The sequence below is a fragment of the Panicum hallii genome, chromosome 4 (genome assembly GCF_002211085.1).
Source record: "Panicum hallii strain FIL2 chromosome 4, PHallii_v3.1, whole genome shotgun sequence".
Taxonomy (NCBI): Eukaryota; Viridiplantae; Streptophyta; class Magnoliopsida; order Poales; family Poaceae; genus Panicum; species Panicum hallii.
Genome location: NC_038045.1, coordinates 44,996,220 through 45,022,825, shown reverse-complemented (window position 1 = coordinate 45,022,825; position 26,606 = coordinate 44,996,220). Strand labels below are relative to the sequence as shown.

The window sequence follows — 26,606 nt, the reverse complement described above, 5'->3', positions numbered from 1 at the left end:
AAGAAAGGTTATCATCAACACACACACACACACATACACATACACACACACAGAGAGAGAGAGAGAGAGAGAGAGAGAGAGAGAGAGAAGGTTCGTTGAAAAAACAGCAGTACAGTAATCTTAGACCTCTCCAGTTTTACACACCAAATTCTACATGGCAAAATTCGCCTCAAATCTAACCCAGGCGAGCCTAGCAGGTGTGCTTCATAATTAGTCATTATCCTGTAAAAAAAAAGACTCGCGAATGCACAACCAAGGCGACAACCAAAGAAAAGAAACACGGTACACCTCAATAGTTTACCAATGACAACTCCTGCTCCTTAAAATATAGCTTCATTAATCTCTATCCTTTCTTTTACCACCAGCAGCAGCTGATTCAGCCTTATTTTGAGCTTTTGCCTCAATCCTTTCTTTTCCTTAGCTATGGTAGCCACTGCTCAACTCCATTATCTTCACCATTAACCACAGGAGCTCCAACATCAGCTCCTTTGCCTGTCCTTGACCTACCAATACAAAGCCATATCCTAGCTCTCTCATCATTAGACTTCTCCTTCAATGGCACATGCCAAGATCCAAGCTCCGACTCCTGGAACAAAAAAATCAAATCAGCAACAGAGGTACTAAGTTCTCCAACATGATTGAAAACTCTTCTACTTACTTGGATCTCCGAAGCCACGTTTTTAAGTCGATGAGTCGATTTGAGTCGCTAGAGGACCGATAAATCGATTTATGCGATATATCGGACGACTTGGGCGACTTATCGAAAGTAAGTCGTCCATAAGTCGTCCGAGTCGTCCATGGTCTATAGAACCGATATAGGACGACTTGGCATACATATGTAGGTTTTATAGTGTAAAAATATATCATTTGCAACAAAAAAAATCATTACAATGCTTATTTGTCTATAGATATGTTGTATTCTTGCTTCTAAATGATTTTTTGTCCATATATGTTTCTACCCTAATGGGTGGTACAAAATAGACCATGCCCAAATTGCAATTTTTAAGTCATCCGAAGAATAAGGGGGAGGCATCATAAGCAATGCTTTTCCTTTATTGAAGGTGTACTTGACCTGCATGATTGTAACAAATTAACATTTAATCAGATAAGAAAATATCTAAAACATGTTGGTACTAAAGGAAAATGTGATTTATTTAGTTCAAACTGCTGTTCTAAACCTATGAAACCAGGATTCTATGTTAATAAACTTAAGCTCAGGGAAGTAAAACTGATTTTCTAGAGCTGACCTGATGCCGTTGCTTCCACTTTGGAAAGAAAGACGATCCTAGAAGCTCGAATATGTGGTCTCTCATTTCATCATTAGTCACGAGTAAACAGTTGAGCTTAATTGCTGAATATAGCCAATACCTGAAAGGTTGCATCTTATCTCTTATTAGAATCATCCAGGAATAAAATATGACCATATGGCAGTGATGAAAAAGTCAATAAATTAGTTGGTTTACATGTTGCTGATCTATGCAGACTTACAAGGTAAAAAAAAAAGTATAGCTCCAATTCACAAGAAAGGGTGTTTCCACGATTTTGATAATCAAATTTGACGCAGTATAGTATGTGAAACTGGTATTACAAGCAAAAGGGATACTGAGGAGCTTTACCAGTCATCATTTGACCCACTTGGTGAAGTGTACAGTGCCCCATTTGATCTCCAATTCTCAATCAAATGCCTATTAGATGAATTTTCCATAAGCTTGGAAATTCGTTTATTATGCAGTATAACAAGTGGCCATTTTCCACTATATCTTGCTCGCAGCTCTGTTATAACGGCATCCAGCTGCTCTATATTAAGCATGAGAAATTGAACAGGAATTAGTAGTTAATACATATTGCTTAGCTGGAAATAGCAACATGTCAGAATTCAGGATTAAGTGATGCAAGTACCTGAGTCAAACAGAAACCGCCCTCAGCAAAATTTTGTTGATACAGTGCAATATTTGCACCGTCGACTATAGCTTCATATTCCTTATGCGCTTCCAGCCAGTCCTAAATGAGTCATTATTACTCAACTTGTGAACATTGTGCTTTAACTTCAAGGATAGATATTGTTTCAGCATAACTGATGCTACCGAGTAAACCAAATTAACAAGTCCATGACAAAGTAAGTTGAGATATCTACCAAGTTAGCTATCACAGACCTGAAACTGGCTGAAATTTGATTTGGTCTCCCTCTCGAGAGCCAAACTGGCAACAGAATCAGCAAACCTCTGCGTCTCCCCTGCATCGATATCAATACGAGCTAGATGGCATCCGCAGCCCTGACACAGACCATCTGCTCCAACGCTCACCCTCTTTACCGACCAAGGACCACTGCCAAGCCACCCAAGCCGATGGCACCCGCCACCACTGGCCACAATGGTGTTTTTCACCTGAACAGCATCCCAGTGTGCCATACCGGGCACTGCCGCGTTATCGGTCCTGAACCAAGCCTCCACCACCTCTGCAGTGTCCTCGGTCACGCAGTCGACGACCTGCCTCAGCTTGTGCATATACTCGTACACCTTGTCCGCGTCCCCGGCCCTGGAGCTGACATCTAGGAGCGCAGCAAGCTCGGATTCCTCAGGGGAGACACCGGAGGCAGCCATATGGGCCTCGACGGCGTAGGCCTTTGCGGCGTCCCCTGCTCGGCGGAAGGCAGCAAGCAGCGGGCTGTAGGAGCGGAGGCGCGGGGCGAGGCCGTATGGTGGTGACGAGGTGAAACGCCTCGTCAGCGGCATCGAAGGCGGTGACGCGAGCGAGCGAGGTGATGGTGGCCTCGGAGGGGGTGGCGCCGACCTGAAGCATGTGGCAAAAGACGCGGCGGGCGGCATCGGCTGAGCTAGGAGGAACGGTCGGCGGCAGCGAGGAGGTGGAGCAGTTGGTTGTAATGGTGCGCGGCGGGGCGGGGCGCGTCGAGGTCGGAGACAGCGGCGTCGAAGGCGGACATGGCGGCGGCGGCATCCCCGCGGCGGGTGCAGTCGGTGAGGGTGCGGGAGAGATCGGAGTTAGAGCCACGCCGCGGCCGGCGGCGCGTGGTGGCCATGGTGGCTGGGAAGGCGAGGAAGATGGATGGGCCGAACCGGGCCTAGGAACCCAGGCGGCCTGCTGCTCAGCCCACCACGCCCCATCTGGCCATCTCCTCCCCTCCCCCAAAGGCCCACCGTCCATGCGGCCCAATTCCTCTCCTCCCCACCCCAGCTGTCCACTGCCTACTCTCAAAAAAAAAAAAAAAAGCTGTCCACTGCCTGCTCACCTCACGGCCAGACAGTGGAATCGCTCCATCGCCCACCCCGCTCGACGGCCAGACGCCGCCGCCACCCGCCAGGTCCCTCCCTCGCGCCTCCACTCCACGTCTCCACCGTCCTCGCGCAGCGCAGAGAAGATCGCCCCCGTGTCCAGCCGGCCAGGTCCCTCCCTCGGCGCTCGCCCCCGCCGCCACACGCAGTGGCCTGCACGGCTGCAGCTTGGGCTCGGCGCTCCCCTCCCCTTGGTGCTCGGCGACCCTCTCCCCTCGGGCCTCGGCCAGCTCCCCGCCCAGCCCCCTGCCCTCTCACGGCAGAGAGCAAGGACAGGGAAGGTATCCCCTCATCTCCTCATTTTTTTTTAACTAAATTCAATTATTGATTCAATATGTACAACAACCATTTTGTTGATTCCAATTTCAATCATTCAATTCGTGTAGATGAGAAGGTTTCAAAGGCTTAAAATTAGAAGAATACAATTGCTGCGATCAACAAGAACAAGATTGACAACTTAGTAGTGGTATGTAACTAAACTGAATTTATTATCGGTCGCTGCGTCCGCCACTGGTGTCTAGGGTTTGAGAGTTGTCTGACTGTAGCGAGTTGTGTGTTTTTTTATTAAGTCCATAGATGGTACAATTGTGGTTCTGGCGTCCAATTGTATCGGTCTATTTTGAATTTCTATTCTTCTTCTTAATAGACCGAGTTTCCTTGTGTTTGTGAGCAAAAGAAAGGAGTGATGACACTTGAATTTGTTCCTCATAAATAATTTTTTTTGAGAAAAAACTGCTTATCGTACCTGAACCAAAGCGCTCTCAACTCAACAGGTACAAGGCCGACGGCCCAACTCATAAACTCTGGCTTCTTCATCAAAGCAAAGCAACGGGCCGGCCGGCCCAACAAACATGCCCTCGCGGACGGACCTGCTCGCCCAAATCCTGCTCTCCGGCGACCATCTTTGCCGCCGCCTCCCAGCCGCCCATGCCCTAGCCGTCGTCTCCGGCGATGGTCTCCGCGATCTCTTCCTCACCAATCTACTCCTCCGTGGCTACTCCAAGCTCGGCCTCCTCCACGACGCCCGCCTGCTGTTCGATGGAATGCCTCACCGGAACCTCGTCTCCTGGTCCTCAGCCATCTCCATGTACGCGCAGAGGGGTGCCAACGATGAAGCCGTTTCCGTCTTCGCGTCTTTCCGGAAGGCCTCCCACGAGGCGCCCAATGAGTACTTGCTCGCTGGTGTCCTGCGGGCCTGCACACTCCATCTCGGTGAGCAGGTGCATGGCATCGCCGTCAAGCTTGGTCTCTCCCTTCACGTATACGGCGGCACCGCACTGATCAACATGTATGCCAAGTCCGGCTGTATGGAAGCGGCTAGGCGCCTGTTCGACGAGCTCCCCGCGAAGAATCTGGTCACCTGGACCGCGGTAATCTCAGGCTACTCTCAAACTGGACAGGGCGACGTTGCCCTGGAGCTGTTTCGGAAAATGGGTGTCCATCCTGACAGGTTTGTTCTCGCTAGTGCTGTCGGTGCTTGCTCCGCAATCGGCTTTCTAGAGGGAGGCAGACAAATACATGCTTACACATATCGAAGTGCGGCGGCAGAAATAATCGATGCTTCCGTGGTTAGTGCTCTGATGGATCTGTACTGCAAGTGCTCCAGGCCATCAGTGGCTCGGAAGCTTTTTGATCGCATGGCAAACCCGAATCTTGTGTCCTGGACAACAATGATAGCTGGTTATATGCAGAATTCGTTTCACACTGAAGCCATGGCCATGTTCTGGCAGATGAGACGGGCTGGTTGGCAGCCAGATGTTTTTGCCTGTACAAGTATCTTGAACTCATGTGGCTCATTGGGAGGAATATGGCAAGGAAGGCAGATACATGCCCATGCCATAAAGGCGAATCTCGAGACCGACGACTATGTCAAGAATGGTCTAATTGACATGTATGCTAAATGTAACAGCCTAACCGAAGCAAGAGCGGCATTTGATACCTTGGCAGAAGATGATTTTGTTTCTTACAACGCAATGATCGAAGGATATGCAGGGCAAGGAGACCTGATTGGAGCAGTTTATATATTCGGTAAAATGAGATATTGTTCTCTACGGGCAAACCTATTGACCTTTATCTCACTCCTCAGAGTTTCAGCATCTCAGTTAGCTGTTGAATTAATCAAGCAAATTCATTGCCTGATCATCAAATCGGGAACCTCACTGGACCTATATGCTGGGAGTGCTTTGATAGACGTATACTCAAAGTGTTCCCTTGTGGATGATGCTAAAGCTGTATTCGTACAATGGACAGCAAAGACATGGCCATCTGGAATACTATGATTTTCGGCCATGCTCAGAACGAGCAAGGCGAAGAGGCTATGAAACTCTTCAACCAGCTTCGTGCCTCGGGAGGAATACCTAATGAGTTCACATTTGTAGCACTAGTAACCATCGCAAGTAACCAGGCAAGCATGTTCCATGGCCAGCAGTTCCATGCACAGATTATCAAAGCAGGTGCAGATCTTAATCCTCATGTTTCAAATGCCCTTATAGACATGTATGCAAAGTGTGGCTTCATCGAAGAAGGCTGGTTGTTATTTGAATCAACGTGTGGGAAGGATGTTAATTGTTGGAACTCCATGATTTCGACGTATGCACAGCATGGTCGCGTTGCAGAAGCCCTTCGTGTTTTCCAGCTGATGAGAGGGGCTGGAGTAGAACCAAACTATGTGACTTTTGTTGGTGTGTTATCAGCATGTGCCCACGCAGGCCTTTTGGATGAAGGTTTGTGTCATTTCAGCGCTATGAAAACAAAGTACGGTATTGAACCAGGCACTGAGCATTATGCTTCAGTGGTCAATCTTTTTGGTCGTTCGGGGAAACTGTATGCTGCTAAGGTATTTATTGAAAACATGCCAGTCAAACCAGCAGCAGCAGTTTGGAGGAGCTTGCTGAGTGCCTGCCATCTGTTTGGTAATGCTGAAATTGGGAAATATGCTGCAGAAATGGCACTCTCGGCAGATCCATCAAGCAGTGGCTCCTATATTTTACTTTCAAATATTTATGCCTCTAAAGGACTTTGGGCTGATGTGCAGAAGTTAAGACAAGGAATGGATTGTGCTGGCACAGTGAAGGAACCAGGTTACAGTTGGATTGAAGTGATGAAGGAGGTCCATACATTCATAGCAAGAGAGAGGAACCACCCGCAGGCAGAGTTGATATACTCAGTTTTGAATGAGCTGACAAGTCTGCTGAAAGATCCTGGCTATAACAATGATATTTCTGAGCCTGCATTGCTCGGTCGGAATGGTTAATAAAAGAGAAGTTTTATAGTCCTCCATACTACTATGAAAAATAGGTAGTATGGACAGATCTAACGGTCTAAATTTATTCATACTACCTAGAGTAGTACTCCAGGGATTGTCACCGATGGTACTGTTGATGTGATTCCATAATATGGATATCGATAGGGGACCCTACAATCTCATATACATCTGTTTGTTCTTGTTTTGTTGGCATGATCTCTAAAATTACATGCTATCAGGAGCATATTTCTCTGAAATTACATGCTATCAACGGCAAATAAAACAATGATTTTTTTATGGGAGGTAAGGTAACATCACCTTGTCTTAACAATCATGTTTCATTGTCAGATGTTGCCCTTCAGGAACGTCATTAGAGGGTTCAGGAGACTTATATTCATATATCTAGGTGTCGTGTTACAGATTATTATCTGAGTTTGCACATTGCTATGATTTACTTCCAGATTCAGGCAAGTTAGTTTTCCATGAATTTATTTGGAGTAAAATTTACTCTTATAAAATTATTATCATCTTATATTTCAGGTCATTGCTCTGGACATTAATTTAATTACGAAGCAGCCTTTTCATATTTTGCATCAACAGGTATCAATAGGTCTTACCTTATTGCAGATGCTATATTTTTTGTCTGCAGTCTGGCATGCTAATATGGTTGTACCTCAACAAGCATGAATTATTTTCCTTGTACTATGACTACAATATATTACTTAGCCTGCAATTTTTACTATGTTCCTGACTGAACATTGGCTATAATTCTACTATGAGTGTCATTTTGTTTGTGCTTCATCTTGCAGGAAATTCCTGTTGCTCCTCTGTGATTCATACAGAGGTCAGTTTGTTAGCCTTTTAAGTCCATTGGATTTTACAATTATATTAAGAGAGGTAAGTTTTTTTTTGTTTGATTTGCTTATAAATTAATGTGTTTGATGCTGGTTTCTTTGTTCATTCATACACTTAACTAGATGTAGAAATGCAGATCCAGGAATTGGCTCAGATAATCCTTACACTTATATTATTTTCAAAAAAAATGTTTCATAAACTGTATAAAATTAGACTATTGAGGTTTAGTCCCAAATTCTGTGTGTTTATTTGTCTTACACCAGAAACTTGCTTAATCCTGTAATTTAAATGTTGGAAATTCTGAACTACAGTAGTATTTTTGGCCTTCAATAAAGTTTGTACTAAGTGATAATCTGTTGCTTTCTGATTCTATCAGTTTATTGTAGGGTATGATACTCAAAAGGAAGAAATTCGGAAAGCTGTTGAGTTACCTTTGATACATCATGAGTTGTCCATGCTATCACTAAAGTTGTCTTAACACCGTAGCGTTGAATAGGCCGGCTGTCGCTCATGGATTTTTCCAGAGAACTGAAGGGATTGGATTTATGTTTGCTTTGTTCAGAAGTAAGATCCCTGATTGCATCCATCGCCCAAACATTTCAATTTTAAGGTGCATTTGATTCAGGCATTTGATTCTACGAATCAGGCTACACTGCAAAAGGAGAGTGCCTTATTTTTGGAATAATGCATTTGGTTCTAAGAATCAGATATGCTGTATTCTTGTTTTCAGAGTTCTCTCTTGGTTCCAGGCTCACAGAGCAAATTTAGGAGCTTGCACATCACCAGGAGCTTGGACATGTACCTTGGCAGCATGAATCAGTTAGTTTTAATTTCAATGCTGCAATTACAGGTTACAACATTGTAAGCTCCCAAAACATTGAGTTTTTTTAATGTATTTTATGCTTTTTTTTTGTCTTGGCATCAGCAGTTTCCAGGTTCAGGTGATAATTGATATCAACCTTATCGCTGAGGCACAGACAAAAGAAGTATCAGAGTTTCTTCTTGATGTTAGTGATATCCACCTCTCTTCTGTTGGAACTGAATATATTTATTATTTGAAGTTCATGTCACATGTTGCTGATAATTGCTATTTGCCTGATCATAATCTTTAAGTGGATACTATGTATTTCCTTTGTTTTCCTTTTCATTCCTAATAAGTGCTATTTGCGGTTACTAGATCAGGATCAACTTATTCTCTTTTGTGCTATACAGCTAGATACATAGATAGATCCATGATGAAAGAAAACGTGCCTACTTTCTGTCAGGCTTTCACACGAATAGTTGTTGCTCGTTCCCACTGACCGGATCGGGGATGTTATTATTGCACAGGGATATATTGCTCAAGGTTGTAATTTGTGTGTTGCTGGCCTTTGTAATTTATACTTGCTTGTCCAGACAAGGGATATAACACTACAACGCTTTTGAAATTGCAGTTTTACTTGCACACACATTTAAGGGTTATATTAATATTACAGTTCATCACCTTAGCATCCATATTTTTTTTAGAAACACTATTATTTTGACAGCATAATTTCGAGTAAATTAGATAAAAAATATAATTCATTTCTTGGCTGCATTTTTCTCTCATAGGCATAACACATCAAAATCCTTCATGTATGCTAATTCATGAATAGAGAAACCTCTGGATTTGAGTAATTCTTCCATGATAGAATCTTCATAGCTTCTATATCTTTTTCATTATTTAAGACAATTTCAAGAATTCTGATATTGCTTTGTTTGTCATCTTTGTTCCCAAATCAAAAGTGCAGAGGGTGGTTTGTGAACAACTTTTCAGATTGAAATAGAAGGTCATGCTCTGTTTTTAGTGGAAAGTAGAATCTCTAAGAGTATCATACCGACATCCTTTCTCTTACATTGCCTTGCAGGTTTGAAATGTTAGGAAGATTATTTCACCAATAAGAGAATTTGTTGGCATACAAAATGTTTGATTTCTCCTATGTTCTCCAATTATTATTAATGTACATGATGAGAAAGAAAAGTTCCAGTTTTCTTCTGTTGTTTTTTGGGTGATATAGCATGCCTTTTTAATACCCAAAATAGTGTGCCTTTTCATATGCGTAATGAATCTCTTGCAGATAATTCATAAAGAACTAACTGATTTCTAAAAAAACTGATGATCATTTTATAAAGTCCCCATACAGTGTTGACGCTAAGCCTTCAATTTGTGAAAAAATGGCTTGTCATTCTAAAGCATTCACCATTTGCACATCTTACCTAATTAGTTCCCATTTTCTTTCATGTTGGTAATGCTGTCTCTTATGCTACAGGTTATGAGAAGTATCATTGGAAGGAGAAGCTGAGGGAGGATGGCAATGGCAAGTTTGACTTGGAAAGTGAGCAATTAGTTGGGGATTTCAACAGTGGAAACAAGGTTATTTTTTTGTAGTTATGTAATTGTGTTGATACAATCCCAGGGAGACACACCTCCTATATGCTTTGTTGTGTTGCAGTCTCAGTTTACCCCCCCTTTTATTGCTCTAATGGTCATTATTATGAGTGTCTTTACTTCATCAAGTTGTCATGCATTGTCTTTCCTTCAATTACTGTGGATAAAATTGAAGCTTCCCTGGGAAAGTTCAGTGATGGTCCTTTCTTCCTTGGCCAGTCCAGTTGTCTTTCCTGAACTACATTTCAACTTTGTTTTGAGAGGTAAAACTGTAAAACCTCATTTTCTAGAGCCTAGACGCTTGAATGTGGCTAAGGCCAACGGAGTATATCTGATGAAATTTGGAAGCAAAACTAAGTGGCAATATACTGATAGCTCAATACTCAATGATAAATCAACACGGTGAAGAAATTTTATGGCAACCTTTGTAACTTCGATATGTTCTTTGGGCCTTCTGGAGATCACCACCTCAGCCACAGCTTTCTTGCAGTCCCATGTTTATTAACAAGTTTGATGAATTTTAGTATATTATTAATTACCGTAGTGTTAGGACGGGCATTATACTAGTAGTAGTATAGAGGACTATAAAACTCCTATAATAAAAAGAGTATGTGCGTTGAGGATTATTTGGGGATGATGCATGGACTGCTTGCTATAGAAATCTTTTGACAAGGACGAAGATTGTCACTCAACAAGCAAGCAGCTTCTCCTCCGTCTTATTAGAACACCTGGATGATGGGCATGTGATGATGATGATTTCTTCTTGGCATTTCGCACCGCTGATGACAACCGGTGGTCGCTGAAGCTGTTCCAGCGCTGCGACCACATGGTCCATGGCAGGCCTGTTCCCGGAGTCCATAGACAAGCACCGGAGCGCCAACGCCGCAGCTTTCTGGGCGCAGGCGAGGGAGTAGTGGCCACCCAGCTGGGCATCCAGGATACGGAAAATCCGGCTGACAGCCACCATAGTGAAAGAAAGAGTGATGACGCCTGATCACCTTCCTCGAAGGGGTATGGAACACCCGGACTGTTACCCGTTGTGCGAGCAAGAAGATGAAGCTGTACATCATCTACTGGTCTCTTGTGTTTTTGTCAGGGAGATTTGGTTTTGGATCCTATCTATCATCGGCTTACAGCAGCTAACTCCAAGCGTCTTACTATTAATTAATATTATTATATTACAAAGCCGGGCGCAACTCTGCGCGCTGGGCTTGTCCACGTCGGCGTTTTTTATTTGCGCCTTACGATGCCGCATCAACGGTTGTGCCCAGATCTACTCCTTCTTCCTCGCGAAGCTTGTTCCTGACCAATGATAAGGACGCAGCGAAAGTCTCGGTAGAGTTCCACCAGAAAATCGCTTCCCCTTCGGCCCCGGCGCAATCCGGCATTGCTCTTCCCTGCTCTTCTCCCTTGGCCATCGTCAACTTCGGCTACTTGCTCTCACTGCTCGGAGGCGCTAGCGGGTCAGTTCCGCCCTTTTCTTCGATGCGTGTGGAACCATCTGCCGCGGGCATGGCGCCTACCGCAACCCCTGGTTGCCGTGCAGCATGGAGCCTGAGCGTACTGCGCCGGCGCCTACCTGCCTCGCCTATGTGAGCCCGTCGCCTCTCTGATCTCCCCACCGGCTGCAGGCTGCCTCCTACTCTCCTCTCGCGAGCCGGTTTTGTATGCTCAAGTACCCGACGTTGCCAGAGCAATACATTTCCCTAGCTATTCTTCTGAGTGAATCTCTTCCTTTACTCATGCAGTGTACGTGTTTGGTGTTTTGTCTACCTATGGTTCCAGTTGTTTTTTTCTTTTTTAAAAAAATGCAGGGGCCGAGCAATATTTTTTTTCCTAGCTATTCAGCTGAATGAAACTCTTCCTTTACTCAGGCAGTGTACGTGTTTGTTGTTTTGTCTACCTATGGTTTTAGTTGTTTTCTTCTTTTAAATGCAGGGGCTTATGAGTGACGGTGTAAGACTTAGCTGCTAAATAATGGATCAAACAACACCTTTGTCTTCAGTGAGGACTGAGGACCTGCTTCTTTTCATCTACTTGCTTCAATGTTTTGCCGATGACCTCTCAAATTTTTAAGGCATTCCTGGTCTGTTTTCCAAATCACAACATCTATACCCATAGGTCCCATACCATTCTTTATTACTGAGAAGAATTGGTGGACAGTACACTGAAAAAAGTTGTTATTCAAAAAAATCTAAGAAGACTGAAATGTCACATATTACAAGTGTCACCAGTCTAAGAATAATAATGTAACTTTAATTAGCTATATTCTCTGCACACGTTGTGTACAACTAAACAACCAAAATATTACAGAGTTTCAGTTTTTAGCTAAGTTTTTCTCTCTTCATGCAACTATTCTCTGAACTGACAATTTTTTCTTTTCTTAAAAATTATGTGAACGCCACTTATTTGAGTGACATTACAACATATCATTGGTACTTCAATTGAACCATTCTGGAAGCTGAAATTTACCGCTATCATGTTTTGCTATATTTGCTCCATTCACAAAATATCTCTATAAATCCTCTATAAGTCTCAATTGCAGTTTCGTTTTGCTTTATAAATATGTTTGTTTGTTTTGCTACCTATTTTGAGATAGTCATATAAAGCACAGATAATCTAGAACAAACCTGGTTAGTTATGTGATCGATCCTTGTGTGACCTGAGCGATTGTAGATCCCATCTGGTGCAGCCCTGGTCAGTTATGTGATCGATCCTTGTGTGCCCTTCAAATCCTCCCCTCTGATGCATTCTTTTTTTTTGGTGCAGGTAAGAACACTGTACAGGAGCGATTGGAGATCCCATTTGGTTCATCTCTGGTCGTTTATGTGATCGAAATTTTTTCCCTTGGCGTTCCACATTCTGATTAAGGGTAAATGCTGGCATCAATTTATTAAGTTATCATGTCTCTTTGGTCACTTCTGACTGTTTGGGTTTGTCTCATTTCAGTGACAGCCTCCCATTGTGATGCCAGGCCCTAATTTCAGATTGTACTTACTCTTAATCCCTGTGGTACGAAAAATTCTATATTATATACATTTAATTGAATTATAAGATATTTTATTAGTGCTACATCTCATATTTTACTCATCCTCAGTATAGAGTTCTTTTACTTACATTATATTTTGATTGAAATCATATTTTTTCTTGATACTTAGAAAAAAAAATAAGAAAGGCAGCTCATGGACTGGGGAGACCTATGCCCTTATTGGAAAACATTTCTTTTACAATTTGTGCTCTCTACATCTCATATTCCATGATAGTTCAGGTCGTATACATTCTGTTATGATATATAAGATTGAGTCACACGTATTTTTTCTTTTGCTTTAGGAAATAATAGGCTCAGCATTCGGATCTCTCTTCAACATGAAGTGCTGGAAAATGGAATTACCCAGGGTGCATTTAATGCATGAGTTTGGGGTGCCGAAACTTTTTCATGCCGATCGCAACGAACCTGTCCAAACAACTAGTTTAGGTCCCAGAATCATGTTAGAACTCGTTTCGCGCCATTTGGTGGACGCGCCATAACAGTTTGCAAAAGGGGGTATCTGGGTGCATTTAATGCACGAGTTTGGGTGCCGATACTTTTTCGTGCTGGTCGCAACGAACGCGTCCAAAGAACTAGTTTAGGTCCCAGAATCATGTTAGAACTCATTTCGAGCAATTTGGTTGACGCGCCATAACGGTTTGCAAAAGGGATATCTGGGTGCATTTAATGCATGAGTTTGGGTTGCCGAAACTTTTTCGTGCCGATATCAACGAACGCGTCCAAACAACTAGTTTAGGTCCCAGAATCATGTTAGAACTCGTTTCGCGCAATTTGGTTAACGCGCCATAACGGTTTGCAAAAGGGGGTATCTGGGTGCATTTAATGCATGAGTTTGGGGTGCCGAAACTTTTTCGTGCCGATCGCAACGAACGAGTCAAAACAACTAGTTTAGGTCCCAGAATCATGTTAGAACTCGTTTCGCGCAATTTCGTTGACACGCCATAAAGGTTTGCAAAAGGGGGTATCTGGGTGCATTTAATGCATGAGTTTGGGGTGCCGGAACTTTTTCGTGCCGATCGCAACGAACGCGTCTAAACAACTAGTTTAGGTCCTAGTTGACGCGCCATAACGGTTTGCAAAAGGGGGTATCTGGGTGCGTTTAATGCATGAGTTTGGGGTGCCGGAACTTTTTCGTGCCGATCGCAACGAACGTGTCCAAACAACTAGTTTAGGTCCCAGAATCATGTTAGAACTCGTTTCGCGCAATTTGGTTGACGCGCCATAACGGTTTGCAAAAGGGGGTATCTGGGTGCATTTAATGCATGAGTTTGGGGTGCCGAAACTTTTTCGTGCCGATCGCAACGAACGCGTCCAAAGAACTAGTTTACGTCCCAGAATCATGTTAGAACTCGTTTCGCGCAATTTGGTTGACGCGCCATAACGGTTTGCAAAAGGGGGTATCTGGGTGCATTTAATGCATGAGTTTGGGGTGCCCAAACTTTTTCGTGCCGATCGCAACGAACGCGTCCAAACAACTAGTTTGGGTCCCAGAATCATGTTAGAACTCGTTTCGCGCAATTTGGTTGGCGCGCCATAACGGTTTGCAAAAGGGGGTATCTGGGTGCATTTAATGCATGAGTTTGGGGTGCCAAAACTTTTTCGTGCCGATCGCAACGAACCCGTCCAAACAACTAGTTTGGGTCCCAGAATCATGTTAGAACTCGTTTCGCGCAATTTGGTTGGCGCGCCATAACAGTTTGCAAAAGGGGGTATCTGGGTGCATTTAATGCATGAGTTTGGGGTGCCGAAACTTTTTCGTGCCGATCGCAACGAACGCGTCCAAAGAACTAGTTTAGGTCCCAGAATCATGTTAGAACTCGTTTCGCGCAATTTGGTTGACGCGCCATAACGGTTTGCAAAAAGGGGTATCTGGGTGCATTTAATGCATGAGTTTGGGGTGCCGAAACTTTTTCGTGCCGATCGCAACAAACGTGTCCAAACCACTAGTTTAGGTCCCAGAATCATGTTAGAACTCGTTTCGCGCAATTTGGTTGACGCACCATAACGGTTTGCAAAAGGGGGTATCTGGGTGCATTTAATGCATGAGTTTGGGGTGCCGAAACTTTTTCGTGCCGATCGCAACGAACGCGTCCAAACAACTATTTTAGGTCCCAGAATCATGTTAGAACTTGTTTCGTACCATTTTGTTGACCCACCATAACCGTTCGCACCATTTTTTTGACGCGCCATAACAGTTTGCAAAAGGAGGTATCTGGGTGCATTTAATGCATGAGTTTGGGGTGCCGATACTTTTTCGTGCCGATCGCAACGAATGCGTCCAAACAACTAGTTTAGGTCTCAGAATCATGTTAGAACTCGTTTCGCGCAATTTGGTTGACGCGCCATAACGGTTTGCAAAAGGGGGTATCTGGGTGGATTTAATGCTTGAGTTTGGGGTGCCAAACGTTTTTCGTGCCGATCGCAACGAACAGGTCCAAACAACTAGTTTAGGTCCCAGAATCATGTTAGAACTCGTTTCGCGCAATTTGGTTGGCGCGCCATAACGGTTTGCAAAAGGGGGTATCTGGGTGCGTTTAATGCATGAGTTTGGGGTGCCGAAACTTTTTCGTGTCGATCGCGACGAACGAGTCGAAACAACTAGTTAGGTCCCAGAATCATGTTAGAACTCGTTTCGCGCAATTTGGTTGACGCGCCATAACGGTTTGCAAAGGGAGGTATCCGGGTGCATTTAATGCATGAGTTTGGGGTGCCGATACTTTTTCGTGCCGATCGCAACGAATGCGTCCAAGCAACTAGTTTAGGTCCCAGAATCATGTTAGAACTCATTTCGCACAATTTGGTTGACGCGCCATAACGGTTTGCAAAAGGGGTTTTCTGTGTGCAATTAATGCATGAGTTTGGGGTGCCGAAACTTTTTGCTGCCGATTGCAAGTCCAAACAACTAGTTTAGATCCCGGAATCGTGTTAGAACTCGTTTCGCGCAATATAAGAGCGGGGATATTTTTTAGAAAAACGTCCCTGCCATGTGAATTCTACAAGAAGTGGTGGGATTGGAACCGTTTCCAAAAAAAATTTTATGTTAAATTTACAAAATTGCTGTGGGATTTCTTGCGTTTCGAATGGAAATGATAGCATCGCTGTAAGTAACATTGTGGAAACTCAGAATGTATTTCTTTTTTTCCAAAATGGAAAATATTCTGAACCACATGGGAAACAAAAATCAGGTTGAAGTGCCGTTGTGTGGAAGTCAACTCCCACCAACTCTCAACAGCCTTTGCATTTATATCTTCCTAAGCCTCCAGCTGAATTCGTTCGTTCACCTCACCTCGCTGTGCTGTAGGTGGCCAACTCATTTCCTCCCCCAACTCCCATGGGCGACTCCGGCATCGCCACCAACCCCTCCTCACCGCCCGCGGCCATGGATCCCGACTCCGAGGTCGTCTTCGACTTCATGCCCTACCTCTGCCAGTACAAGAGCGGCCGCATCCACCGCCCCGGCGGCGCCCCCACCGTCCCCGCCGGCACGGACCCCGCCACCGGCGTCGTCTCCAAGGACGTCCGCGCCGGCCCCGCCTCCGTCCGCATCTACCTCCCGCCCGGCGCCACCGGCAAGATCCCGGTCGTCGTCTACTTCCACGGCGGCGGCTTCGTGGTCGGCTCGCCGGCGCGGCCGGGCACGCACAACTACCTCGTCGACCTCGTGACCCGCTCGGGCGCCATCGGCGTGTCCGTCTACTACCGCCTCGCACCGGAGCACAAGCTCCCCGCCGCGTATGACGACGCGTGGGCGGGGCTGCGGTGGGCGGCCACGCTCGGCGGCGGCGAGGAGCCCTGGCTGCTGGACCACGCCGACCTCTCCCGCGTGTTCCTGGTCGGCTGCAGCGCCGGCGCCAACATCGCGCACAACACCGCCGTGCGGGCCTCGGCCCCCGGCGCGCTCCCGGACGGCGTCACCCTCCGCGGGCTCGCGCTGGTGCACCCGTACTTCACGGGCAGGGAGGCCGTCGGCGGCGAGGCCGCGCTCGGCCCCGAGATCCGGGAGTACATGGACCGCACGTGGCGGTTCGTGGTCTCGGAGACGGTGGGGCTGGACGACCCGCGCGTGTGCCCGTTCGTGGACGACGCCGCGCGCCGGGCCTCCGCCGGGATCCCGTGCGAGCGCGTGCTGGTGTGCGTCGCCGAGAACGACTTCCTGCTCAGGGAGCGCGGGCTCTGGTACCACCGGGAGCTCAAGGCCAGCGGGTACGCCGGCGAGCTGGAGATCTTCGAGTCCAAGGGCGTCGGCCACGCGTTCCACTTCGACCTGCTCAGCTCCGAGCAGGGCGTCGAGCTGCAGGAGCGGACCGTCGCGTTCATCAAGAAATGAAATCACGGCTCCTGCTGACGGCAAGGGGTCATGGAGATTGTCCTGAAATAAGAGTGTTTCTAAGAGTTCTGTGCTGCCATTAATCATTCCCATACTTCAGTTGTGATGCCCTGAAATTTGTTTGATCTGTTCGTGATCCCAATTAAATTTTCAATCTTTTGGATCCTTTCATTAGTCAGTCACATTTCCTACTCAATAAAAAAGCTATCAACGTGCCTTATGAATAATGATTGACCCGCGTTCATAGTGGACAACTGGGACTGTGGGAGTGTACTTTTCTCATATTTTCACTCGCCTGACAAATAGAATCTCCCTCCATTCTCTGAAAAACATGTCACGGATGTGAAGCTTGGGAGGGTAGCCAGCCATGGTGAGATGGAAGCATCAAGTCATCAAGCAAAGCAACAACAAATTACACGAGGATTCTGGATCAAACATGGCCACATCGCGGGCGGTTAAACTTATTCCACCACGGGAGATCTTTCCTCTCGCCGTGTACAAGCTCGGTCCTCACTTGCGTAGGAAACTGAGGACGCGCTCCTGCATCTCCCGCGCCTTGTCGCAGCGCGGGTTGATGCAGTAGAACACGTGGCCCTCACCCCTGGACTCGAGCAGCTCCACCTCGCCGGGGTAGCCGCTGGCCTTGAGGCTCTCGTAGTACCAGACGCCCCTGTCGCGGAGGTCGTCCTTCTCGGCGACGCAGACGAGCACGCGGTCGGCGGCGACGCGCGCCGCGCTCCCGCCGGCGGCCTCCGAGAACGGGTTGGACAGCGGGTCGTCGAGCCCGGGGGAGCCCGGGTACAGGAACCGCCAGAACGCGTCGGCGCGGGCCTTGCGCTCCTTCCCCGCCGCCCCCTCGTCGCCGATGTCCGCCGCGCCGCTGAAGTAGGGGTGCACGACCAGGAGCCCCCTGGCGCGCACGCCGAGCCCGCCCGCGCGCGCGGCCACCACGTGCGCGATGGTGCCCCCCGCGCTGGCCCCGGCCAGGAACAGGCGGGAGAGGTCGCCGTGCTCGGCCAGCCACGGCTCCGCCCCGCCGCCGCCGCCCGCGGCGTGGGAGGTCACCCACTTGAGCGCCTCCCACGAGTCGTCGTACGCCGCCGGGAGCGGGTGCTCCGGCGCGAGGCGGTACTCGGGCGCGACCGCGAGAACGCCGGCCTCCGCGGCGAGCGCGTTGAGGTAGTTGTGCGTGAACGGGTCGGCGGCGGAGCCCACCACGTAGGCGCCGCCGTGGTAGTAGACGACAACGGGTAGCTTCTTGCCTGGCGGGGTGCCGGGCGGGAGGAAGAGGCGCGCCCAGACGCCCGTGGCCGGGTCGACGACGACGTCCTTGGACACGACGCCCGTGGCCGGGTCGGCGCTGGCCGGGAGCGGGGCCATGTTCATGAACCGCTCCACGCGGCCGCTCCTGTACTGGCGGACCATGGGGAAGAAATCCGCCTGCACCTCCGCGTCCGTGTCCGCCGCCGCCGTCGCCATCGCTCGTCCCCGGCGTCGGTGCGGCTGCGAGGCCGGCCGCGCGGCGCTATGTAGTGGGGGAGGAATCCGGGAAGGGTGGAGCGCGCGGACCAGACGGTTGGTGTAGTGGCGCAGACGCGCAGCGATGCTCATGGGGCGGCCGAGTGGCGACGCTGTAGCTGCAGCGATCGTTGGGTTGGTGCCGAAGAGCGAGGTGTCGGTGACCAGTGAACGACTGGTGGTGCGACCATCCATGGAAAGGGAAGGGCGTCCTGTCGCAGTGTCGTGTGGGGAGACAGTGCTGGTGGGTGGGCCCGTGGGCTTCTAGAAGACCAGGAGCAGGTGGAGCCGGGTGGACCGTGACGCGCGCCTGACGTCGCGGTCGCCAATCGCCATGCCCGCAAGTATAGATGTGCAAAAGGTGCCGCACGGCGCTACCCGACACTGTTTGGCACACACGACTAGCACTAGTCATGCCGTCGCGTCGACCAGCCACGAACGGCGCGCCATATTGTCGTGCCGGTACGACGGTACGGTTGGCCCGGCGGTTCCGTGCCGGTCCGGGCACGACGTCTGGCGGCGGTAGCAGCAATGGTACGATGCGAGGAGGACGGCGGCAGCAGCAATGGCGCGCGATACGGGAAGAGCGGCGGCGCGGCGGCGCGCGAGAAGGGAAGCCAACGCAAGGGCGGCGCACGATGCGGCGAGAGGAGGGCGGCATCGCGTGACGCATGGACGGCGGGGAGGGAAGAGGAGGGGCGCGCTGGAGCAAGAGAGAGGGAGGAGGAGGGCGGGGAGGCTGGGAGGGGAGGTGCGCTCGAAAGTCGAGAGATAGAGGGAGGAGCCAAGAAGGAGGGTAGGTGGCGGCCAGCTGGTAGGAAAGGAAGAAGGCTGATTAGGGGTTGAAAGAGACGTGAAGTATATGTACGACTGGTTGTGGGCTGGAATTGTGCCAGACCGTGCCAGCCTATTACTCGGTGCTCGTGCCGGCACTGCATGCTGGAATTTCGACCCACGCACGATACTACGGCCGTGCTATGCTGACACTAGTACTACTCCACCATATCAGACCGTGTTCGTATAATACTTTTTAATATCGTATCCTGTTCGGACACAGCTTATTTGGCCATGTGTACCCGCAAGCCTTCATAACCAGATGCTGATGGTAGCGCTCGCGAGGGGCTTTTTCATCATCATTTATTTTGTTTCGGTCACAAAGGGGCTTTTCCGTCATTTAGTTTTGCTCCGGTCAGTGTCAGAATCCTATATATTACACATACATGATGTGTCTTGGTTGGTTTATTTTTAGAGTTGATGAAATTTTGATTTCAGGGATTTTACATTTAGGTCTGTCACTGTCGTCGGAGTAGCTCTACATATCAAATCAATGACTTCGAGGTCCATTTGTCAAAGACTCAATGACCAATTGCGCGCACGATCCTTAGGTCAGCAATCTACCATTTATTTCTTTTTCTTCACACGTCGTTTCCTCAGAAGATCGTGTTTCGTTGGGTAATTCACAAGCATTAGCATCAAAATAGCTGGATGTTCCATCACCTCATACTGCTTGTAACATACAATACGACTTCCATTCTAAAAAATATGGGGTTCAAGGCGAGCTAGCTTGTCCATTTCTAAACTAGTTAGTTTGTCCTAAATATCATAGTTTGTCCTGAATATCATGTATTTAAAAACAGAAAATATTATGTATTTAAAAACAGAGGGAGTATTTACCGATAGAGGTCGGCATGGCAGGCAACCATTCTCGATCACCAGCTACCATCTTCATTGCTCCACGGCACAACAGGTCGTCAAACACTGCCGTGCCATACTCTGACGAGAGCAACATCAGACCGCCGGCTCCAAAAGTCAGCAGCCGTTCAAGAAAAAACACACAAACATTCCTCATCGGTGCTCTCAATTCGCAGCCCATTGACCAGGACTCGAAGACATACGAGTGCACAACAACATTCCCGCATCACAAGCACATTATTTACCGGATCACTCCAAAGCTTGGAGGCTGGAGCCCTCTCTTTCAAAAAAAAAGAAGCTTGGAGCCCATCTCTAAAAAAAAAGAAAGAAGAAGAAAAAAAATTGGAGTTTGGGACGGTCGCACGGACACCACACACGTGCTGACTTTACAGACATTCACCACGGAGGAAACGCAGCACGCGCGCGTGCAGCAACCGCGCCTGCTCGCACCCCGGCTTGGTGTAGTGGAAGACGTGGTCCTCGCCCGCGGACTCGTGCAGCTCCACCTCGCCGCCGTAGCCGCTCGCCCTGAGGCTCTCGTAGTACCAGACGCCCCTGCCGCGGAGCGCGTCCACCTCCGCGACGCAGACGAGCACGCGCCCGGCGGCGAGGCGCGCCGCGCTCCCGCCCGCGGCCTCCGAGAACGGGTTCCCCAGCGGGTCGTCCGGCCCCGCCGCGCCGGGGCGCACGAACCGCCAGAACGCGTCGGCCCACGCCTTCAGCGCCGCGTCCGTCGCCTCCGGCCCGACCGGCGCTTCGCCGATGAAGTAGGGGTGGATGAGCAGCAGCCCCCCGATGGGCACGCCGAGGCTCCGCGCTCCGGCGCGCGCGGCCATGGCGTGCGCGATGTTGCCGCCGGCGCTGAACCCCGCCAGGAACACGCGCGACAGGTCGCCGTGCGCGGCGAGCCATGGCTCGGCGCCCGCGCCCGCCGCAGCGTGCGACGCCACCCACTCGAGCGCCTCCCACGAGTCGTCGTGCGCCGCCGGCAGCGGGTGCTCCGGCGCGCGGCGGTACTCGGCGGAGACGACGAGGGCCCTGGCGCCGGCCGCGAGGCTGTTGAGGTACTCGTGCGTGGGTTCGTCCGCCGTCGACCCGATGACGAAGGCGCCACCGTCGTAGTACATGATGACGGGGAGCTTGTCGCGGCTCCCGGCGGGCAGCGGCGGGAGGTAGAGGCGAGCCCAGAGACCGGAGCTCGAGTTGATGACGACGTCCCTGGAGGACACGCCGGTGCCGGCGGTGTCGGTGCCGGCGGGGACGGGGTTGGCGGTGCCAAAGCGAACGACGCGGCCGCTCTTGTACTGCCGGACGATAGGGTAGAAATCGTGTTGCACCTCGCTGTCAGGGTCCATTGGGCGTATGCTTTGTTGCTCACCTGCTAAGGCTAAGCTTAGCTGCTCCCGGATCAATGCCCACATCCCCGGCGTTCGCTGATTTTATTTGTGCGAGATAGAGGAGTGTCTCGTGCATTTTGCTCCGCCTTGGTCTCCACCAACCATTTACCTGCTCCCTTTTATCTAGTACTAAAGCATTGTTCATCTCCAAAAAAGAAGTACTAAAGCAATGTTTATAAAAAAAAAGGCAAAAGCATCCCCCTAGTCTCTCTTTAAACGTAAGCGGCTGCTGTTTTGGTCTCCAGTGCAAGGAAAACCGAATTTGGTTAAGCCACTTCTAAATTAAGTTAGGATCTCGCAATCGTAAAAAAATTTACGATTTCGGATCTTTCACAACACTACTTTAGCATTACTCCCTTTGTCCGAAAAAGAAAAATACAATTGGAGGCGCGCTGACAAGCAGCAGAGACTCGCATGGGTGACATAGTGTCGGAACCCATGAGAGTTGTGGCACGCACCGGAACCGTCGAGCGAGCTCGTCGGATCTTTTTCTCTTTTTCTCTTCATTTTCTGAAAAAATATTACCTAAGTTTATTCCTATTTCCTAGAAAATAGCTAAATAATACTTTTTCAATGAAATGGTTATTAATTAAGTTTTTCTATTAAATTTTATTACATAATCTTTTCTAAAAATTTTAGAGCAATGTTATTATATAATTTTTTGAATGACTTTTTTTTGCAAGATCTTATTAAACAACTTTTTTCACAAAAGTTTATTTTAATCACTTTTCTGCAAAGGTTAATTTAGATCGAGAAGTTGTCCTATTCTATTCTATTTTTTTTATTTTAGAGGGAACCATGTTTGACACCAACTGATTATGTTTCGTTCGTCGAAAATTGTCAGCTAAAGATGTTTCCTACTTCATCCGTTTTAAATTATAGATTATTTTAGCAAATCTAGATACATATGCATCTAGATATATGATGCGTCTAGATAAATAGCACGAACTAGATATATAATACAAACTATGTAGCTAGATTTACTTAAAATAACCTACAATTTGAAATGGGGGGAGTAGAAATATCCGATGTCGGTGTTTTACCGGCTGCCCACCGAGGGATATACCTAAGGTGGTAAGTTTTGGGTGAGGGGACGCCGAGATCAGAAACTCGAAGGTGCAAGGAACACAAAATTTAGACAGGTTCGGGCCGCAAGATGCGTAATACCCTACGTCCTGTATGGTGGTTTGTATTGCCTTAGGTGTAGAATGATCTGAAGATCTTCTATTTTGAGAGGGGTCTCTATCATCCCTTATATACCCGAGAGGCCAGGGTTACAAGGATACTAACCAACACCAGCTAAGGAATCGTACCAGAACATATCTCGAGTAGATTCCTCCTGTATCGGTTAGCCTTATCTCCTATTTAAACGGAATAAATAAGAGATAAATGAGGCAAATAAGAGATAAGACGGACTTAATCTCTTAAACCTCTTTAAACTACGTTATGTACACAGTCCCGTGGCCCCGGGTCTGACATCCGCTACTCAGCGAGACCCTGCACTATGAATCTACAATCATCTTTGGCAACGAATAGCAAACAATCTTTTGGCATGACCGTTGGCTCAACGCAAACCACCGAAGCTCTTAGAGCATCTCCAGCAGATTGCTCATCTTCCACTATTAAAATATTTTCTCTCTATCTCCAATAGTTACTTTTGAATTTTTGATGATCGACCCAATAGCAGACTACCAAAATCTAATCTCCGGTACCTCAACCAACCACGTGGGCCCCACATGTCAGAGGCTTTACTCTTTTTTCCTTTTTCCCCTCCCCTCATCTTATCCTCCCTCCCTTCTCTCTTCTGCCGCCATTTTTTTTTGCAATTTAGTCTTTTTTCAGAACTTTTTTACATTTAGACCTAAGATCACTAGTGGAAAGATTTGTAGAAATGGATCCTCAGCACAGCGTCAAAGGCCATGACGCTGTTGTATAACAGCACGGAGCCGTGACCTTTGGCACCGTTCTTTTCCACGTGGATGCCAACGTGGCGAGGGCTAAGGGAACAGCACCAATGGTCACGACACCGAGCTATTTACTAACGGCGCTGCAGCCTCTCCCCCTCTGTTCTCCTCCTTCAGGTATAGGGACTGCTCGGTCCCTCTCTCCCCCCCACCGCACCCTCCTCCTCCAATCCGGCCAAATCCGGTTGAATCGAAACAGGAAGGCTTCGGATCCACGTTCAACAAGGTGAACTCCCTCCCTTCCCTTATTTTTGTCCGTCGAAATTGATTGTATTGCCCACATTTTATGCAAACCTAAATTAGGGCTAAATGCTAGGGATTTGAAATTGGTTAGGATTTGTGTGGAATTTGTTATGTATATGCTATTGATAGTGATTTAGATGATGTATCTTTAGTTTTTGTTGGTAGTTTTTAGGATTATTGATTGAAAAATGCATATGCTTGTGGCATGGAATTATTTTTTTTTGGCTTGTGATGTATGTTGTGGCATGGAATAAGATGCAGCAGCATCATCATCCCATAAAAACGCACATCAATAAGTCGTGCCCAGCTCCTCATGTACCACCACTTTCAGCCACCACCAGGATGACGAGGACGAGGCAAACGAGGATGAGACCGAGGATGATGATGCGACCGGCTGTAGGACTACGATGAGATTGGAACTTTGCAGCTAGTAGCTCTGTCACACCCCCCCTCCTCCAAAGCTGTACGCCCAACCTTTCCGAGGGCCGGGTCCGCATACACATAGCATTCTGCTTGCATTTTCATCCTCACTTTGTGTAAAAGGATCAAACTGAAGGTGCTATGGCTGGAGGATAAAAGCTTATAAGTTGGCTCTACCCTTGCTCAACTAGCAAGATGCCACCAAACATGTGCACACAGCACTCAAGAGCCACTACTGGCCCACATTCAAATTAGGCCGGGTGTTACATACACCCCCTCAAAAGACCCGACATCCTCGCGGTCCATCTCTATGGCCATACATCCAGTGCTGACGCCATATGCCATGCCGTGCGTCCCATCTGGACCCACACGCGCCATGCGCCATATGCCCGCACACTAACCCGTATCAAGGAACGTCCCCTCTAATCGCACGACTGCACGTCCAGTGCCGGTGCTATATGCCATGCCATGTATCCCACCCAGGACCACACGCGCCATGCGCCATATGCCTGCACACTGACCCGTACGAGCAACCACGAGGATCAGCTATAATACCATTTATAACACCCCATCCTTCAACGCCGTATAGCCCAGCCCTTTCAAGGGGCGGGTCCGCATACACATAGCACCCTACTTACACTTTCATCCTCGCTTCATGTTAAAGGATCAACCTGAAGGTGCTATGGCTGGAGAATAAAGGCTTATAAATTGGCTCCACCCTTGCTCAACTAGCAAGATGGTACTAAATATATGCACGCAGCACTCATGGGTTACTGCTGGGGCACATCCAAATTGGACCGGGTGTCACATGCTCCTTGTGCTACTCAGCCTACGCCTCATCGACGCTGCCCCGTGCTCGTCACACGCCAGGCACCGATGCACTTGGTAAGGGTAGGCGACGGTCTAAGAGGAACCGATATGTGCTTTTGAGTAGCTGATCATCTATTTATGTGCCTCCGAACTTATGTGTGCTTGTGAATGCTTATTTGTGAACCTTAGTTCTCAATTTGAACTTAGTTGTGACCATGTTCTAAAAATGGTGATGTGCTGTTTGTGTTTGTAACTTTTGAATTTTCAATGCTGTTTGTGAGTGAAGATGCTGCTTAGACACTTTTGGAAAGGTCTGCAGCACGGCGCCAAACAACCCGGCGTCGTACTACCACAGCACGAGGCAAGAGCTTTTGGCGTCGAGCTATAGAAGAGGGGAAGGGGAAGGTGCGCAGGAGATAAGTCCTATGCATGGTATCGTGAAACTTAGCACCGTGTTAACACAGTATGCCGCCATAGCCTCAGGCGCCGTGTCTCAACAACACGGCGCCATGACCTTTGGCGCCATGCTCTTAGCCCTCGTCATTATTGACGAGGGATAAGAGCACAGCATCAAAGGTCACAACTCTTATGCAACAGCACCATGATATTTGACGTAATGCCGATGGTCCATTTTTAGAAATTTTTCCGCCCGGGTCCAAATATTCTTATAAAAAAGAGCTAAAATGCAAAAGATATACTCCGCCACCCTCCAAGATTTTCCTCCCTTCTCTCTTCCGCCGCTCTCCTGACCTCCCCGCGCCGGTCAAGCTCCCTCCCAGCAGCGGTGAACGGCTCCTCCTCCTCCCATCTTCCTCCCCGCGACGGCGCCGGCAGGAGGTCCTCCCATCTTCTCTCCTCCCGAGCCTGTTGCCTCCGGAGCCCGTCCCAATGGCGGAGCTCGCTCGGCCGGCCCCGCGCCTATCTCGCCCCACTCGACGGCGGGAGCTCGCCCGGCCGGCCCCCCACGAGGCGAGGCAGGGGCGTGCCGGCGCGAGGCGGTGCGGGGCTTGGTCAGAGGCAGGGCGGCCCGCATTTGGTCGTTGGGGCGGGGTGTAGCCGGGGCGCTGTCGGGCCCTTGGCGCAGCCGGAGGTTGGGTCGCAGGAGCGGGGTGGAGCCGGGGCGCTGGGCGCGGCCGCCGCCGTGCTGCGGTGGAGCAGCACAGCATGGCCAACAGAGCAACGGCGTCGGGCGAGCGGAGAAGTTTGGTGCGCCAAGCCAACCGTCGATAGGGGAGAGCGCTTCAACGGCTTGCTTCTCCCATACATCAAGGGAGAGGAGGTGAGGTTTTGGCAATTGTGGAAAAAATTTTGGTATTGGGGAATCTATTGGTAATTTGCTAGAGCTCTTTCTCATCTCCGAAATCTCTCAAATGGTAGTTTTTTGGTATTG

General features: G+C 48.5%; 5 protein-coding genes across 6 annotated transcripts; 2 read left to right on the top strand and 3 right to left on the bottom strand.

Annotated features, from left to right (window-relative positions):
* Window positions 1-82: 82 nt before the first annotated feature.
* On the bottom strand, window positions 83-3,064 carry LOC112889326 (proteinaceous RNase P 2-like). The gene is given in 8 exon segments (XM_025955897.1): window positions 83-586; window positions 659-1,072; window positions 1,248-1,368; window positions 1,617-1,792; window positions 1,900-2,001; window positions 2,154-2,697; window positions 2,699-2,847; window positions 2,849-3,064. Coding segments are annotated over 7 exon segments (1,398 nt in total). The 5' UTR covers window positions 3,038-3,064; the 3' UTR covers window positions 83-586; window positions 659-955.
* Window positions 3,065-3,219: 155 nt separating this feature from the next.
* LOC112889323 (pentatricopeptide repeat-containing protein At4g39530-like) lies at window positions 3,220-9,994 on the top strand. The gene is given in 10 exon segments (XM_025955893.1): window positions 3,220-3,571; window positions 3,677-3,756; window positions 4,064-5,525; window positions 5,528-6,587; window positions 7,075-7,134; window positions 7,344-7,431; window positions 7,776-7,953; window positions 8,139-8,208; window positions 8,318-8,396; window positions 9,678-9,994. Coding segments are annotated over 2 exon segments (2,400 nt in total). The 5' UTR covers window positions 3,220-3,571; window positions 3,677-3,756; window positions 4,064-4,141; the 3' UTR covers window positions 6,544-6,587; window positions 7,075-7,134; window positions 7,344-7,431; window positions 7,776-7,953; window positions 8,139-8,208; window positions 8,318-8,396; window positions 9,678-9,994.
* A 1,091-nt stretch (window positions 9,995-11,085) lies between these two features.
* On the top strand, window positions 11,086-17,346 carry LOC112889328 (tuliposide A-converting enzyme 2, chloroplastic-like). 2 transcript variants are annotated; one of them, XM_025955899.1, is made up of 5 exons: window positions 11,086-11,545; window positions 11,735-11,882; window positions 12,566-12,668; window positions 12,746-12,808; window positions 16,147-17,346. In XM_025955899.1, the coding sequence occupies exons 4-5, from the start codon at window positions 12,764-12,766 to the stop codon at window positions 17,170-17,172; spliced, it is 1,071 nt and encodes a 356-aa protein (XP_025811684.1). In that variant the 5' UTR covers window positions 11,086-11,545; window positions 11,735-11,882; window positions 12,566-12,668; window positions 12,746-12,763; the 3' UTR covers window positions 17,173-17,346. The 2 variants fall into 2 exon arrangements, with proteins under 2 accessions (XP_025811684.1, XP_025811685.1); XM_025955900.1 differs by lacking the exon at window positions 11,735-11,882 and having other exon boundaries at window positions 11,086-11,388.
* A 126-nt stretch (window positions 17,347-17,472) lies between these two features.
* On the bottom strand, window positions 17,473-18,900 carry LOC112889327 (2-hydroxyisoflavanone dehydratase-like). The gene has a single exon (XM_025955898.1). It carries the CDS (start codon window positions 18,883-18,885, stop codon window positions 17,683-17,685), a length of 1,203 nt encoding a protein of 400 aa, XP_025811683.1. The 5' UTR covers window positions 18,886-18,900; the 3' UTR covers window positions 17,473-17,682.
* Window positions 18,901-20,619: 1,719 nt separating this feature from the next.
* Window positions 20,620-21,817, bottom strand: LOC112890031 (2-hydroxyisoflavanone dehydratase-like). Its single transcript, XM_025956855.1, has one exon. It carries the CDS (start codon window positions 21,801-21,803, stop codon window positions 20,769-20,771), a length of 1,035 nt encoding a protein of 344 aa, XP_025812640.1. The 5' UTR covers window positions 21,804-21,817; the 3' UTR covers window positions 20,620-20,768.
* Between the last annotated feature and the right edge of the window lie 4,789 nt (window positions 21,818-26,606).